Source organism: Ochotona princeps, chromosome 6 (assembly GCF_030435755.1).
Source record: "Ochotona princeps isolate mOchPri1 chromosome 6, mOchPri1.hap1, whole genome shotgun sequence".
In the NCBI taxonomy this organism is placed as follows: Eukaryota; Metazoa; Chordata; class Mammalia; order Lagomorpha; family Ochotonidae; genus Ochotona; species Ochotona princeps.
The window spans coordinates 28,431,890-28,449,275 of NC_080837.1; the positions used below are offsets into that span (position 1 = coordinate 28,431,890).

Consider the following 17,386-nt stretch of genomic DNA (forward strand, 5'->3'; position numbering starts at 1 on the left):
AAAGAAGTCAGTTATTATCTTATGCAAAGCACTTATAACTGAGCTGTGGCACACACACCAACTGCAGTGCAATTTGTTCTTGTTTTTCTCATTGTGGAAAGATGTTTCCAGATTATTAAAAACTGCCTGAAAATACTGTTTTAAAGAGTCATATATTACACTATTAGGAAAACATGCAGCGGGCTGACATTGTGGCAGATGCTGGCATCCTTTAACAGGTGCTGATTCGAGTCCCAGATGATCATCCAGCTCCCTGCTGATGGCCTGGGAAAGCATGGAGGAGGGCCCCAGTGTTTGAGTCCCGGCTGCCCAGTGGGAAACCTGGCAGAAGCTCTTGGTTCCTGGCTTCGACCTGGCCCAGCCCCAACTACTGGGGCCATTCAGGAAGTAAACCAGCAGGTGAAAGACCTCTGTCTCTCTTCTCTTTCTCTAATTCTGCCTTTCAATAAAATAAAATAAATTTTTTTAAAAAAGCAAATGTGTTTAATTTGCATGATAGCAACAACATCTTAAACAGTAATAATTTGCAAACTTTTCTCTATTTTTTTTCTTCATACACACATACATGCTTTGTAAGGAGATTCTTTGGCACAGCTCAGGTCTGTGGTGTTTGCTATACTGAGCAAAGTGAGGCATGGGGATGTAAAACTGAAGGAAATAAGAGAAGGAGGTAAGTCATCCTACAGAGGGGACAGCCCATCCCAGAGGAGTGTGGAGACCTGGAGGATAGAGCAGAGGTGAGGGAGAGGAAGGAGTGAACAGGTGCCTAGGGCCCACAGCAAGGGGAAACGGAAATCTGCATCGAGTGATGGAGTGAAGGATCCCAAAAGGGGATGGTAGGGAAGATGGCTCAGCTTTGGGATGGAGTCCTCTTCATGCCCACCAGCCCCCTGCTTTGAATCTTCAGCAAAGCCTTACTTTTTACTGCTCTGGGAGTCGGACTCCTGTGTCGTGAGTGGCCACAAAAATAGGCAAGGTAGATATCAATCTAGTCAATCGTATGGTTGGGCCAAAGTCTTCATTAAAGTCTACTGAAGCTTACTATTTCCCACTCAAAAGCATTAGTCTTCTAAAACTGATTAAATAAAACATACCAGGGAAAAGCTTGCTTTTATTGTCGGTTGCATTTTTTTCCAGCTTATTCTTCGTCTGAAGGGCAATCATCTCATCCAAGTTTTCTGGAGGGAGAGAAAGAAATGCAAGTTTCTTTCCAGAGAGACAGTATCAAACAATCAAAACGTTAAAACTCATCTGAATGATCACAATAGCAATTCCAAAATATGAATACTGCTCACAGGAAGCTTGGGCCTGAAACACTATTTATAGGAGATAAAGAGTTAGGGCCAGTATTAGGGTTAGGATGAAAAAGGGATGGAAGGCAAGCAATCGAGATCCGGCCATTGGGACTCCACTGCATCGCACAAACCGCTTTTCATCTCGCTGGCCACCGCTAGAAACATGTGGGTTGGGGACCTGGGGCAGTGTGTACCTCTGTAGATATCTGCTTCGTCCCTTTCATTAATCTCATTTGACAAAAACCTAGGCTCAGGGTTTTGTGGTTTCCTTTCTTCCTTTAGCTGAGTTTAGAGACACTGCTTCAGAAGGATAACTGGTTTGCACCATCACTGCGGGACGCAACAATTCCCCACATAGTCACTGATCTCGTAGAACTCGGTCAGAGCAGCCATGCAGGATTACATGCAAGACGGCTATTCCCGCCAGGACAGACAGCACTGCTAGTCCACGGGGTAGCCACAGGCCCCAAGGGCCACTGAAATGGAAAGTGGTGAAAATGAAATAATATGTATGTTTGCTTTCTCAGTTCTAGTGCTGTCACATGCAGCCAGTAGCTGCTCCGGGGACGGCGCAGATGAACAGGCATCCATCACCACACAGGTTCTGTCCGACGGGTTGGTGTGTGCGACCAAGACACTGGAAATCATCGAGGTACTCCATAAAAGAACCTTGAAGCTAAGTTATTCGTTTATTCTTTTTTTTTTTTTTTAAGATTTTTATTATTATTGGAAGGCCGGATATACAGAGAGGAGGAGAGACAGAGAGGAAGATCTTCCGTCCGATGATTCACTCCCCAAGTGAGCCGCAACGGGCCGGTGCGCGCCGATCCGATGCCGGGAACCTGGAACCTCTTCCGGGTCTCCCACGCGGGTGCAGGGTCCCAAAGCTTTGGGCCGTCCTCGACTGCTTTCCCAGGCCACAAGCAGGGAGCTTGATGGGAAGTGGAGCTGCCGGGATTAGAACCGGCGTCCATATGGGATCCCGGGGCTTTCAAGGCGAGGACTTTAGCCGCTAGGCCACGCCGCCAGGCCCTATTCGTTTATTCTTAACGATAAACTACCTACATTTAGTTTAAATGTTGGGTCTTTTTAAATGACTTATGTGATACACATATAGAATGATACATAGATCAGCAGTTAAAAGGCTGTTTAGTGACAGGGAAAAATGTTTATGATAAAATATTGAATGCTTAAAGCCATTTAGAATGTCACTTCAAGTTTGATGTTAAAAGTTATGGATATATCACCTGCCTATCTATCTATATTGACATGGAAAATTAGAGAGAAGGGTTGGCGTGGTGGCACAGTGAGCTAATCCTCCACCCTGTGACACTGGAATGCCATATGGATGCTGGTTCTCATCCCAGCTGTTCCACTTCTCATGCTGCTCCCTGCTTGTGGCCTAGGAAAGCTGCACAGGATTCCCAGTGCCTTAGGACCCCCAGAAGCCTTCAGCTGAGAGCTGCAAGGCCTGAGGCCTTGCTAGGCACATGACCTCCCATAGCTGGACAGCCGCTCCATGACAAGCTGGGGCAGGCCCAGCTCCAGCCACTGTGGCCACTTAGGGAGTGAACCAGTGGGTGGAGAATCATTCTTTCTATAAATCTGCCTTTCCAATAAAAATAAATATTTTTTTTTTAAAAAAACTCTTTAGTACCAACATTCTATACACACTGGAATAAAACTAGCTAGTCCGATTTTTAGAAAAGTGTCTCCATAGAGATTATCAGAAAACAGTAGACAGAATTTAATCACTGTGAAGTGTTTAAACTCAAGCAGAATATTTGAAGACAATGTTGCAAGATTCTGGTTAATACGTGTTTTACTTGCAAACTTGTAGTATACATCATCAAGATGAGCAAATGCTACTCAGATGACTTCAGTAGTTTGGGCACAGTTAGTGACACAATTGTCCCACAACCCTAATTACTTTACTTGTAGCAATGAAAAGTACCACAGTAAAAACAAAACAGAGGTGTCAGTGTGGTAGCTTAACAGCCTAATCCTCCACCTGCTAGTGCAGGCATCCCACTGGGGTGCTTTTTTGTGTCCCAGCTGCTCCACTTCCAATCTAGCTCCCTGCTTACGACTGGGGATAGTAGCAGAGGATGGCTCAAGTCCTCAGGCTCCTGCACCCTCATGGGAGATCCGGAAGAAACTCCTAGCTCTTGGTCTTGAATCAGCTCAGCTCCAGCTGCTGCGGCCATTTGGGGAGTGAAACAGTGAATGGAAGATATCTTCTCTCCCTGCCTCTTTTCTCTCAGTAAATCTGCCTTTCAAATAAAAGTAAATAAATCTTTCAAAAAAAAAAAGACAGGAAGAGAGCGAAAGAAGAAAAAAGGAAGGAAGGAAGGCAGGAAGGCAAGGAAAACAGGGCTCTCACCCAGATAGGACACGCCCTCTTCCGGAGATATTGTGCCGTACTTGACCATCATCTTCACAAAGTCAATCAGTGTTTTCATGATAGTAATCAGTGTTTCTTTCTCTTTCGCCTCCTTTTCTATGAAAAAGGAGAAAATAATTTGAGGACAAGTGGCAGAATACAGCTTCATCTTTCAATGCCCACATATGAAGTACAATGTAATATTTCACCCAACATTTGTAGTTAAAATCACATATTTTTTTAAAAAATCAGGCAAAAGGGGGCAATGTACAGCTATACTGAACTTCTCGGAAATGGGAGTTTGAAGCTTCTCCAACAAGTTTCATTGACGCGAAAATATTTCACTGATACAGTAGATGGTGAGGAAGGTCTTCCAACCTGAGACTCTAAACCCACAGGAAGGGTGGAAGATTAACAAGCTGTACTGAGGAGGGGAGGGAGGGAAGGAGTGAGGAGCCCTGGCTAACTCTCATTCTAAGCGACATTCACAACTCAGTGTTGTGGGCTTTTTTTTTCCCCTCTGAAACACACATTTTTTTAAATTGATAGATAAAAGTGTAAGTATTTCTTGTGTACAACACAACACCTTAAAGCACACAAGCATTGTGAAATCAGCACCTGCTCTCCTGTAACTCCGCAAGAAGGGAATATTTGGAGAGGGGGCTAAGAGATGCTGATCAAAGAATACAGAATTACAATCCAGTGTTTACCTAGAAAGGAGGTAATAGTTAGTTTGGTTTTCTATCCAGTTTATAATTTTTTAATCAGTTCAGACCCTAGGTGACAAAGACTATACTATCTAGGAAACACCCCAGCATATGTATCTGAATTAGAATTCTAGAAAAATTGTGGCAAAAATATATTGGGTGAAAGAAACCTAAAGATAGAAATACAAAGCATTTCATGCAGCGAGATTTTTAAAAACCATAAACATCCATCACAGGTTGGGAGGAAACAATAGTACAATTTATGATAGGAGCGGGAGAGCCTGGCAAAGATCTGGTAAATTAAAACTGCAGCCATCACATTAGCCGCTCAAGGTCGTGTTCATTTAATAAATATCTGGAACAGCCCAGATGCTCTTCACTGACGAATCAGTGATTCACGGGGATGATAGAGGATTCAAGCAGAGCATCTGCCAAGCGAGGGGTGAGAGGTCTCAGCATGAACCCTCGAGGGGGACTGGCCCTGCAGACAGCCACAGAGGGCTGGCGCCATCTGGCCGAGGTCTGGACTCAAAGGACGAGGGATGTTCTACAGCAACGAAAGTGCACCCACTCCAAGGTCACTTGGAGATAACAGACTGCAGTTACCGACCTCTTTATACAAAGGTTGCTTCGGGGGCTGGATCTGTAACAAGGAGAACAGCCACAGAGGCAGCGCAAGGATCTGTCTGAACAACAGCAGTCAGGAGAAGGTTGTACATTTTATGATTGTATCTTTGCAGACTTACCCCAAATTCACACAAATCCTCACTTAGTTCAATGGACTTTTGAGAGTAGAAATCAGGACTTTGCTTACAAATCACCCTGTCATTTTCTAGGTATGTTGTGGGCTCTGGGCCTCCTTTTGCCCAGTGTCCTTCACTGTAATTTATGTGAAGGTGGAAATCGAAAATATCTATAATGTGTTGAAAAATCTAAAAGGAATAAATCAGTTTGCACAGGTGGTTCCAACTAAGAGGGGAAAATATGAACAAAGTCTTTAAAGCTTTGCTGCAAATGGAAGGCTTTGCTTCCTGTTTTTGCAAAAATGTGGGTGACCCTAGATGACACTGTTTTAAGTGAAATAACACAGGAAAATACTGTGGAATCTAAAATAGTGCAAGGCATAGAAGCAGAGTGTAGAATAATGGTTGCTAAAGGTTGGGTGGAGGGGAAAATGGGGAGATACTGGTCAAGGGCACAAGGCTGCACTTACATGAGATGAGTTCTGAAGGATGCACAGCGTGGCACCTGCAGGTAACGGTCCTGTACCAGGACCAGGACTGCGGCACAGTGGGAGTGCAGGTGTGAATCCCGGCTGCCCTGCTTGCAATCCAGCTCCCTGCTAATGTGTCTGGGAAGGCAGCAGAAGGTGGCCCAAATGCTTGGGCTTCTGCACCCACATAGGAGGCTCAGATGGAGCCCTGGCTCCCGCCTTCGGCCTGGATCAGCCACAAGTATGGTGGCCACTTGGGGAGTAAACCAGTAAATGGGAGATTTCTGTCTCTCTGTCTCTCTGTCTCTGTCTGTCTGTATCTCTCTCTGACTCTGCCTTTCAAATAAATAAATGAATCTTTAAAAATTTAAAAACAATACTGTACTGCATACTTGGGATTTGCCAAGAGGGTAGATCTCAAGTGTTGTTATGGCACATGCACACAAATAAACAGAGATACACAAAGAAAGAAGAAACAAATAATTATATGTGGTGATACAGATGTTAATCAGTTTGTTTATATTGATCATTTCACAATATCTACATATATCAAAACACCAAGTTGTATACTCAAATATGTACAACTTTTATTTGCCAATTATAGCTCAAAAACACTAAAAGGAAACGCAGGGGTTGTGGTAGAAGTTGAGGCTAGAAGCGGACAGAGCCTGGTGATTGACCCCCAAATTCCACATTGGAGTGCCTAGGTTTGGCTCTCGGTTTTGGCTCCTGCCTCCAGCTTCCTGCTGCTTGCAGACCCTGGGAGGGAGCAGTGATAGCTTAAGGAACTGAATTCCTGCCACTCATGTGGGAGACTCGGACTGAGTACCTGGCCCTCAGCTCTGGTTTTGACCCAGCTATTAGTGGCATTCAGGGACTAACAGATGGGAACTCTCATTCTCTAAGCCTCTAAAATAAGTAAAATTGATTCATTTTCAAACCCACACAGGTCTTCCCAGCACCTCATACACAGCAACAGCAGATGTTCAGTATTTGTTGAATAAATAAATGAGCCCTCTGCAAGAAGATGAAATTATCCAGTAATTCCACCTTTCCTGATTAGCCTCTCCAAAATATTTTCATTACTAGTATACTTGTTTTTAAAAATTTAAGTGACTGAGATTTTTCCTAGCATGCACTGATATTGTGAAGGGCTGTCTTTGGAAACTGAAAACAGGAAGAAAAAAAGCCCACCCACATGTTTCCTAGAATGACTGTTTCCATGCCACATGGTGAGAAAGCAGAGTGCTAACCTGAATCAATACTTTTCAGAAGTGCATAGAAGTTGGGGAAATACTGGAGCTCCTCAAAGTCGTCTTCACTGTAGGTTTTAGTCCTTCTTTCCAAGCCATTCGTCAAGGTTAAGGTGTTAGATACAGTTTCATCATTTTCCCCATTAGTCAAATCATCTTGAACTGCTGCTATTGGAGTCTCCATAATCAAAAAACAAAAGATAAAACAAACAAACAAACAAAAGCATTTGTTAGAACTAGGGAGACTTCTGCCCCATTCTTTCTTTTATGGTGCCCTTGACTGTGAAACATGAGAACTCCTCCTGCTCCACAAGCTCCTGCAGGTTCAAACCCTTTTCTAGACATGTGCGACTTCAGTCATAAGGACAAGTCACCAGGACTTAAAAAAGGTGCTATGCTTGTGGGAAAACCTGCTGAGGACTGGCTGCCACTCAGGACAGCACAGACAGGGCATTCCTATGTCCTGCTCATTCAAATTCCCCTCTAGGGGTGCCCCAAAATCTCCCCTTAAAAATCTGTCCTTCACTAAGGAGGGGAGTGCTGAGTTCCCAGCACCTGGAATGGTGCCAGGCTACAGGAAAGCCTGTCGGAATGACTAACAGCAGCCCAGCAATCACACTGTGGAATTCCTGGGTTACATCATCAGGGCTGTCTGCACAAGTACACAAAGACTACTCTTGTAGACCTGACATTTTTTAGGGCTCCCCATGTTAGTAAATATCTTTTCTCCATGCAGGGGACCAGACAGAACCTGGGAGCCATCCTTAACTCTTTTTCCTTTCCCATATCCAATCCACCTTTCAGGCTCTATTTCCAAATTTTATACTAAACATGTACATTTCTCCCTTTATCCATTATTCCACGTAAGTACCAACAACCAATGCACCTCACTGGTACCCCAACCACCTCCAATCTATTCCCAACACTGTATTTTCCACACTCTAGCCAGATTTATTTTTTTCAACAGTCTGATAGTGCCAATCCCTTGTTTAAAACCTTTCTGGGCTTCCAGATGGTTCTTACAATGAAGATCAGTCTATACATTACCTGTAAGGCTGTTCATGGCTATGACAGTTTAGAGAGTAAAAAAATGGCAACAGTAGGGCCCAGCATGATGGCCTACTTCCTAAATTCTTGCCTTGCATGCACCAGGATCCCTTATGGGTGCAGGTTCATGTCCCAACTACTCCATTTCCTATCCAGCTCCTGCTTGTGGCCTGGGAAAGCAGTATAGTCTAGTCCAAAGCCTTGGGACCCTGCACCCATGTGGGAGACCCAGAAGAAGCTCCCGGCTCTGGCAGTTGCAGCACTTGGGGAGTGAACCAGCACACAGAGAAACTTTGTCTCTTCTCTCTGTAAATCTGCCTTTTCAATTAAAAAAATAAATTAATCTTAAAAAGGGGGGAGGCACGGCAAAGTTACATCTCCTGAAACATTCCAGGACATGTCCATAGCCTTGGGTTCTTGGAAAGACTTTGTATTCTCAGAAAGTCTGAAGAATGTGAGACTACTTATCCCAAGAAACCGTCCCATTCCAGGATGGGATTTTGCTTTCCTCTTACAGCTCATGCAGTAAGACGACTGTACCAAATTGTTTTATGTACATGGAATTGGAAAGACCTATTTGCCTGGTTCTGTTGTACGCTGCTAGGTAGGGAATGTAGCTCCTACCGACTGGATAATTTAAAGTGCATGATGCTTAAACTGGGTATCTGTGTTCCACACCACTACAGTTGGCTGGATAATTTGTATTGTGCACTGATGTACGCTTAGTTGAATGATTTATATCATGTACCAGTGCTCTCGTAGTTGATTGGACAATTGTTGCTTAAAAATCCCTGGACATGGCTCGTAGGGGCTGCTCCCCTTCCACTTGCAGTGATATGGGACAGTCCACTGGCCAGTTAATAAAGATTCCTGAGCATCCAAGGGTCTGCCTCCAACTCATTTCTGGGATAAATCTGATCACCTTGCAATAATGGCCTGGCCTGGGTCCACCTTGCAGCCTCTTCTCCCCATGTTCTCTTTTTGAGCCAGCAAATTGCCCTTGTGCCAGTTGCTTGCATTCTGCATTTAACCTTCTTTGTCCGTTGCCTCTGGTGCTCACAGTCTTACTCTTATTGGATGTTTAGTTCTCAGCTCAAGTGACTTCCTCAAGGAAGCCTTAACCAAGGCCAAGTCCAGAACAAGTTCCTGTATTTATGTGACCCCCCGGAACAACATTTCTTTCCTCAGAGCACTTAATGCAGTTGTAATTCAAATACATGATTATTCAAAAACCAGTTGTCTCATCCACTAGATTTTAACTTTTATGGGAGCAAGAATTGTAACTTTTAAAAAGAGCACAGTATTCCCCATGCTTGGTACATGGTTGATACTCATTAAATATTTATAGAAGGAATATTTGATTTTCATCGGTGCATTTAGATAATATGAATGAATATTTCAAGTATATGAACATTTTATGGACAGGAGAGTAAGGAGCATGAAATGGGGTAAAGGATCATAAGAACAACCATCTGAGTTTCAGTTCTGACCAGTAGGCTTAAGTAAAAACCACTTTTATCAACCTAAAAAGATTTTTCTAGTGGATGGATCTTCAAAAGCTACTTTAAAAGACACTAGCAAGTGGGAATTCGAAGTAAGGAAAGAAAAGATTTTTAGGCCTTCTAGTAAAAACAGCACAGACCTAGTTTCTGCTTGCTTGTCTCTCCAAAACAGACCCATTAACCAATACATTCTTTACTCGCATTTGAGATAGAATGTTGGAGATGATGGGCCATGGAGTTAGGTGCTCTGGTGAAGAAAATCAAAGGCAGAGTGAGCAGATCAGCTTTATCTAGCATTTTACAGAGAAGTCAGGGAAAGGAGAAAGCTCTCAGTATTTTGGTTGAAGTCAAGGAAAGGGCAGAGGCAAGGGGAGGGAAGGATGTGTGACATGCCTGGGTAAAAGCTGGCAGACAGGCCTCTGAGATCCTGGAATGGGGAAGCAGCAGGTGGAAAGCACAGCCTGGAACAGGGAACAACATTAGGCTGAGAGACGTGGGCAACACCAAAGCGGCTGTGACACAGGATCCAGTCCACCTGCTTCCTGTTTCAGGGGCTGGGAGCAGTTGATGACATTCATAATCAAGAGTCAAATACCAACGGAGCTGAGAGGTACTTGGTGACCCTGCAGTGGGACTGTACAAATTGTTAGTGTGTGATACTGGGATTTCCCATAATATCCTGTGCTGCTTTACTGAGTAGCATTGCATAAGATATAACCTTTACATACATTATAGCATGTAATCTTTAAGTTACATTCAAATAGAATTCATTTAAATTATTTATTGCTACTTTTTGAATATGTATTTTAAGTGGACTAAAAATGCTATCTACCTCATACCATCTTTGGCATCAAATAAAAACAGATACAAGTGCCCACAGAGGGACAACCAATGCACATGTACATGCACGCATACATATCACACACATACATACCACTTTCTCTGATATTTTTCCAGCCTCATTCTCAGTTCTGCTTGTATGTTTATTGAGCTCCTCCTCATAACTGTTGGCTTCCTTTGAAATTAATTGCTGCAAAGCTTCTGCCACTTCATCTTCCAATGTGTGGGCCTGGCTTTCTGTGATCTGGTATAAAGAAGGAAAAACAGATATAATCACCATTGTCATTTTTGACATTTTAAAAATACATTTTAAAAAATACATTGTAGTAAAAACTGTTGTTGGGGCCTAGTTCAATGGTCTAGTGGGTAAATCCTCACCTTGCACTTGTTGGGATCACATATGGGTGCTAGCTCGTTTCCTGCCTGCTCCACTTCCCATCCAGTTCCATGCTGTGGCCTGGAAAAGCAGTGGAGGACGGCCCAGGGTCCTGGGACCCTGCATCCATGTGGGAGACCCGGACACAGCTTCTGGCTCCTGGCTTCAGATCAGCTCAGCTTCAGTTGCTGCAGCCACTTGGGATATGAACCAGTGGAAGGAAGATCTTTCTGTCTGTCCTTCTCTCTATAAATCTGCCTTTTCAATAAAAATAAATCTTACAAAAAATACTGTAGTTGAACACATCTGCTTATAAGCGGGGTCTTCTGAACCCTCTTTTTTTTTAAGATTTATTCATTTTTCTAGGAAAGGCAGATCTACAGAGAGAAGGAGAGACAGAAAGAAAGATCTTCCATCCACTGGTTCACTCCTCAAATGGCTGCAATGATTGGAGTTGTGCTAATCTGAAGGCAGGAGCCAGTAGTTTCCTCTGGGTTTTCCATCCAGTTGCAAGGTCCCAAGGCTTTGGGCCATCCTCACATGCTTTCCCAGGCCACAAGCAGGGAGCAGCTGGGACACAAATCAGTGCCCATATAGTATGCTGGCGCTTGCAGGTGGAGAGTTGGCATGTTGCATCATCATGTCAGTCCCCTTCTGAATCCTTCTCCTGGATTACCTTCTCTTGTGCTTCTCTTATATGCTTCTGTTGAGTTGCAATTGACTGTTGGGGTAGGTTGGGGGTTGAGGGACCATGTGATGGCCCAATTGGCTAATCCTCTGCCTTTAAGTGCCAGCATCCCATGTGGGTGCCAGGCCCATCATGCAGGCTGTCAGTTCTGTCTGCCAAAGCCCATGGTACACTTACTCTGCATAATATTTGAAGAGATGCTCATCAATACCTGCAGCTCATAATTGGGCAGCCCGTGAAGCCAGTGCCTCACTAAAGCCTACAGGACTGTGTCAAGGTGAGGAGCCTAGCCAGGGAGAGCTCAACCTGCATTGCTTGGACACATCACACATCCTGCCTGGTCCTCCACTGGTCACATCCCAGCTCTCCTTCTAAGCTCACATCCAATACCTCGTGCTCTACAGTTCTTCCTTGCAGTTAATTGAATCTAAACCACTTTCCAGCACGCCGAATTGCTCTTCCAGCTCCTAAGCAGCTGGCATTAAAAGCTGTGAATGCCCCTGTCTCCTTCTCCAGAGGGATCATGAACTCCTGGAGGGAAAGAATGGTGCCTTGTACAATGCTGTCTGGCAGACTCCAAACTTTCTCTACAACTTGCTTTACTCTCACACACGACTTACAAGGCCAAGATTGAGTAGTTTGGAAACAATCTTGTCAAACACTCCTCTGTCATTTTCCTCATAAATCCTGGTGGCAATTTTGTGGACAATGTCTTCGGCAGTTAAAGGGGTGCCGTCCAGTTGATGAAGGCCATCTGGATCATCTTTGTCTAGACAAAGCAAGCACAATTTCACATCACCATGGTCACAGACCTACTCCAGCATCACATGATGTATACAACCTATACTTTGGTATTGTACACTTAGATCTTTGAGACATACTATGATGGTTTTTGGCTTACACGGGCTTTTGGCTTGAAATAAAACGACATCAGTGGAGAACCTAGGATAATAGTAGAAATTGTGAAGCCTTATAAGATCATAAGAACTGGATACAACAAAAAATTCTCTCCATTTGTCACTATCACTAGTAATATAAACATTATACTTTTATTCACATTGCATGCCATAAGAGACATATATATATTTATACATATATATATATATGCATCATGCCATAATATTCAAATCCCATTGGAAAGGCATATTTATAGAGAGGAGACACAGAGAAAAAGATCTTGCATCAGCTGGCTCACTCCCCAAATGGCTGCAATAGCCAAAGTTAAGCTGATCTGAAACAAGGAACCAGGAGCTTCTGCCAAGTTTCCCACGTGGGTGCACAGGTTTTTGGACCATCCTCCACTACTTTCTCAGGCCATAAGCATGGAGCTGGATGGGAAATAGAGCAGCCAAGACACGAATCAGTGCCCATATGGGATCCCAGCACTTGCAGGGGGAGGATTAGCCAATTGAGCCTTTGCACTGCATCTTCAAATTCCACTTCTACAGAACACATAATTTGATATTTTATGGGCAAACTTGCAGTAGATTAGCAACATCCTAGGGTGGTACCATAGTGTAGTAGGTTAAGCTTCTCCCTGAGATGCCAGAATCCTTTGTGGGCACCAGCAGAGAATGGCCCAAGTGCTTGGGACCCTGCATTTGTATGGGAGACTCAGAAGAAGCTCATGGCTTCTGGCTTCAGATTGGCACAGCTCTGGCCATTGCAGCTATTTGGAGAATGAGCTAGTGGATGGAAGATTTTTCTCTCTGTCTGTCATCTCAGCAAATTTGTTTTTCCAATCAAAATAAATAAATCTTTTAAGGGAAGAAGAGGAAGAAGGATAATGGCAATGTGTCTTACATCTAGCATTACACGGCACTAAAAATGTTATGACTTATCTGGAACAAATATTTATTTTTTAATTTGAAATGTATATTCTTACAGAGAAAGAATGAAAAACTCACTCCCAAATGGCAGCAATGGCCAGGGCTAAGCTGATCTGAAGCTGAAAGGAAGGAACTTCTTGGCCTCCCCAGTGGGTGCTCAAGCTCAAGGCCTTTGTCCATCCTCCAGTGCTTTCTCATGCCTTAAACAGAGAGCTGAATCCCAAGTGGAGCATTTGGGACACAAATCGGTCCCCAAATGGGATCCTGGTGCTTGCAGGTGGAGGATTAGCTTATTATGTCATTGTGCTGACCCTTAATGTAAAGCAGCTTAATATAATAAAACCCTATTCTCCAGAGAACAAGGAACTTAATCTTATGTACCTGAAATTTAAACTTCCAAAATGTGGTAAGAAGTCTGCAGAAAGAAGCATGTAAATCTTTGCAAGAGCGGCATGCAAGTAGGTACCCTTGGCTTTCTTAGGAACACATTTGGCCATGACTTCAGACCAAAGGTGCATCCGGAGGTCAAGGGTGAGCTGCCAGGAAACATTCCCCTACATGCACAAGAAATGCCAGGTACCTATTCACCTTCCCCCATCTCTTCCACATGGAACAGATCAAATTCACAAGGCACTTAACTCTGTCACCTCAGGGCAGAATGGATTTGCATTTTGAAATAAAGCATAGTTATCTTCTAGAGAACTTGGTCATTGAATCCCTGGCCAGAATTTGTTTAAGTAATCCTCATCATATTCGTTCCAATATTCTTTTCCACGGCTGCACTTTCCTTTCATGCCTTCTGAATTCTTAAGATTTCTTAAAAGAATCTTACAGAATTTCTCCTGTTGTCTTTTTTCCATTCTCTGTGGAGATGAGGCCTATGCAAGCTTGACATACGCAGAATAGCTCTCTCTCTTGGCGTTTGGACAAAGCTTAAGAAAATGGGGACAGTGACTGGCCACACAAGACTGGAAGTTCTCTGTCAACACATAATTCCTGAGCTGTTGGACTGGGAACGCTTTAAGCCCTGAGTCCCAGAGTAGGAAAAGAAAAGAAAAACCTACATAACATCAGCTCCCCTCCAGGACAGGCAAACCTCGGGCTCATTACCCACTTAGCAGCAGTGTCTCGCCATCATTGGGTCAGATTTTTCAGTTGGCAAGTCCCAAGCCACACTCTTGGGAGTATGTGGAATGGAAATGGCCCTGCCTATGCAGAGCCGGAAGCACTGACTTCCCTTCCCATTTACCCCTCAGGACCTGAAAAAAGGACTCATACTGGTTGCCTGCCAGAGCTGGAAAATAACTGAAATGACTGTGTTTGGCTCAGGGTCGGATACATAGCAATTACACAGTAAATGTCTGTTAGGCAAATACTCACAAGAGCTCTCAAGTGTTTGTAAAACATAAACATCCTGAATCACACATGCACACTGTAGAACACCCTGATTGGTGGCTCTTGGGGGTTTTCTGACCAGCAGGCCCCCATAACTACCAACTGCCAAGACGATGTGGCAGTGGCAGTGTCCCTTAGCACCTGCCACTGCAGACAGTCTGACTGAGCATGTCCATTAATTGTAAAGCACACAAAAACTTATATAGACAGAGCAAAAGGGGGAAGACGGAGGGACATCGCCTGACAGCCCTCCCGCCCAGCAGGCACTGTAATTGGCTAGAAAGCATGTCTATCTCTCTGTACCCTCCAATCATGTTATAGGTCACACACAGCACTAATGGCTTAGGCTGTGAGTCACATATACCAGATAGTCTGGCAGGTAACAAGAACTACACCTGACAGAGAGGACAGACTGGGGTACAAATCACCACCCTTGCCTGTATGGTCAGTGATCAGGCCAGTTTGAGGTCTCAGTGAGCCAAGACCATTGTCAAGGGGATTCCCCCACAGACATGGTGTACCACAAGCCTACGACCTGCCATCTAGGCCAAACAGGCAGAGATCCAGGGGCAATCTTCCATAGGTGGCCCCAACAGCACAAGCTTTTTGAAGGTTTGTAAAAGCAACATCCAGTCTGGGAATGCATCCTAAAGAAATTGGCCTTTGTCACCCTCTCATCTGGGATGGTTTTCCTGCCTTTGAAGTTGTTTACCCTGATGGTCCCAAATCCTCTGGTTCTACAATTTCCAGGGTCAGCAGGAAAAGCAGAAGCTCACCCATTTACCATTCTCTCCAAGGACCATGACCCAGCTTCAGATTGCTGAACTGAGTGATCAGATCCCAAACAGATCTGTCTATCTGCACATAGTCCATTTGATCAGTGAAATCAAAACATTATACTCTTAAAATGTATTAAATCAAATGCTCAGTTTCATCCAAACATTTGAATCTGTTTAGTATGCAGTTCTGCTTAGTGTCTGTTTCAGCCCAAATATTTTAGGTTAAAAGTAGAACTCAAGTTTGTTTTTTGTTTGAATTTGTTTTGTTTTTTTTTTACACTTGATCTTAGCCAAAAGGCCGAGAAGCGATTGTCGTTTCGTTTTTTGTTTGTTTTTTTTTTTTAATTGCCTAGAATAGCCAGGACTAGGATATGTGTCAAAATACAAAAAAGCATTGCACCCTTACTCCACCTCATAAATACACAACACTCTCTTGAACTCTCTCCAGGCTACAATGGCCTATGAAAGTCCACTTTAATTGGCTGTTGTTTTCTGGCAGAGAGAATCAGCAGGATTGTCTTGTTGCCATGAGACAGAAAAGAGACACAGAAAAAAGCCTGCTCTTAAGCCCTGGTCTGTAGAATGGAAAACACATTCTCTTCCTCAATGGCTGGGTACAACAATTCATTTATTCTCTCATGTATCCTTTAACTTACACACCGATTCATTCGTAAGTTCATTCAAAGAACATAAGCATTCAGGCCTTGTGGCTACAAGGTCTCCGTTCTTGTAACATTTTCAGTTTAATTTTGGAGGAAGACATTACTCATACAGTCACACTTATGAACATGAAGTTACACATTGTATTAAGTGCCCTGAAGGAAAGAAAGAGGTTCTAACAGATCATATGTACTAAATGAATCCAGAAATGTAGACAGGAACCACACCGTGCAAGGCCATGGAAGCTATATTAAGGACTTTTTCCCCCAAGAATTTGATTTTATTCAAAGTACAGAATCTACTAAAGAGTTCTCTTAACTAATAATGAGAAGCCCAAGTTAGAGAAAAGACATAGCAAAATTACTTCCATTCTCATTTACCTTGAAATTTCTGCTCCAATCCACTCTTAGTAGAATCATAATCATCAATCAGCCTTCTATTCTTGGTTGAATCAACATCTTCCACATTCAGTTTATTATCAAGTGGGGAACTTCTTATGGATTGCCTTTCGTCCTCATTTTTTCCCTTTTCCGTTATTGCTTTTAGTAGGTTCAAGTTATCGACAAAAGAATAATTGCTTTCACCTGGCTTGTTTTCTAGAAGAAAGGCCCCAAGTCCAACACAGCCATTTTAGTTAAGATTCTCACCACCTACATTGTTGAAATTAATATCAATGTTATTTCTTATTACCTGGGGGGGTTGTTTTCATCATCTTGTCTGCTTCTGCTTCAGCAATCTGTGAAATAAAGTATGTGAACCAAATGATTTCATCTCTTTGTAATTTCTTGTTCATAAAAAATCGATTTCTATGTCAAGCATTATTAAAAATGATTAAACAAGATAAAGAGCAGAGGTTCTGTAAGTATGAATTTCTTCTATAATATTGGTGAACAATAACTGGTAAATTAAGCAATCTTACAATAGAGTGGATGTGGTGTTGAGTTTACTGGGATATTGAAGACTCAGCTCTATGTTTTATACAGTACTTGATCTGTATAAGTGTTGGACACAGAAATGACCAAAATTAGAATTCTCACAGTCATTTCTCTCAATTCATGACTAATCTTCTGAACTCCATACATTCCAAGCACCTAAGATGCTACAGCATAATTATATCAAACAGTAATAACTAAAGCAAAATGAAATAGCATTAAAAGCTTTGCTTTTGACATACCTGTTCATTCAAAGGTCTTTCTGCACTTAATTCTCTATTATGTAAAGATTTGTCTAGAATAAACACACACAAATAAATATTTCATAGTGCTTTGAAAAGACAAAACAAATCTCTGGGAAAATCTTCAAAAAGAAGAAACACATATTAGGAGAATGTTTTTTCATGAATCAAAGTTTATGTTAACATCAATGATTAAGATTATACAACAACTATAATTATCAGTTATCAATGTTGCCTTGCTTATT

The 17,386-nt window shown here is 42.9% G+C and overlaps 1 protein-coding gene across 2 annotated transcripts in view; it reads right to left on the bottom strand.

The window, feature by feature from the left end:
• Positions 1–17,386, bottom strand: part of SCG3 (secretogranin III) — a 35,177-nt gene that overhangs the window by 16,985 nt on the left and 806 nt on the right. For both annotated transcript variants that reach the window (XM_012928344.2, XM_058665343.1), the window contains exons 2-9: positions 17,142–17,194; positions 16,658–16,703; positions 16,348–16,563; positions 11,925–12,073; positions 10,335–10,484; positions 6,852–7,029; positions 3,679–3,795; positions 1,095–1,178 (exon numbers count right to left, since the gene is read on the bottom strand). In XM_012928344.2, the coding sequence (XP_012783798.2) occupies positions 1,095–1,178; positions 3,679–3,795; positions 6,852–7,029; positions 10,335–10,484; positions 11,925–12,073; positions 16,348–16,563; positions 16,658–16,703; positions 17,142–17,194 (993 nt within the window). The remainder of the gene's footprint in view (positions 1–1,094; positions 1,179–3,678; positions 3,796–6,851; positions 7,030–10,334; positions 10,485–11,924; positions 12,074–16,347; positions 16,564–16,657; positions 16,704–17,141; positions 17,195–17,386) is intronic.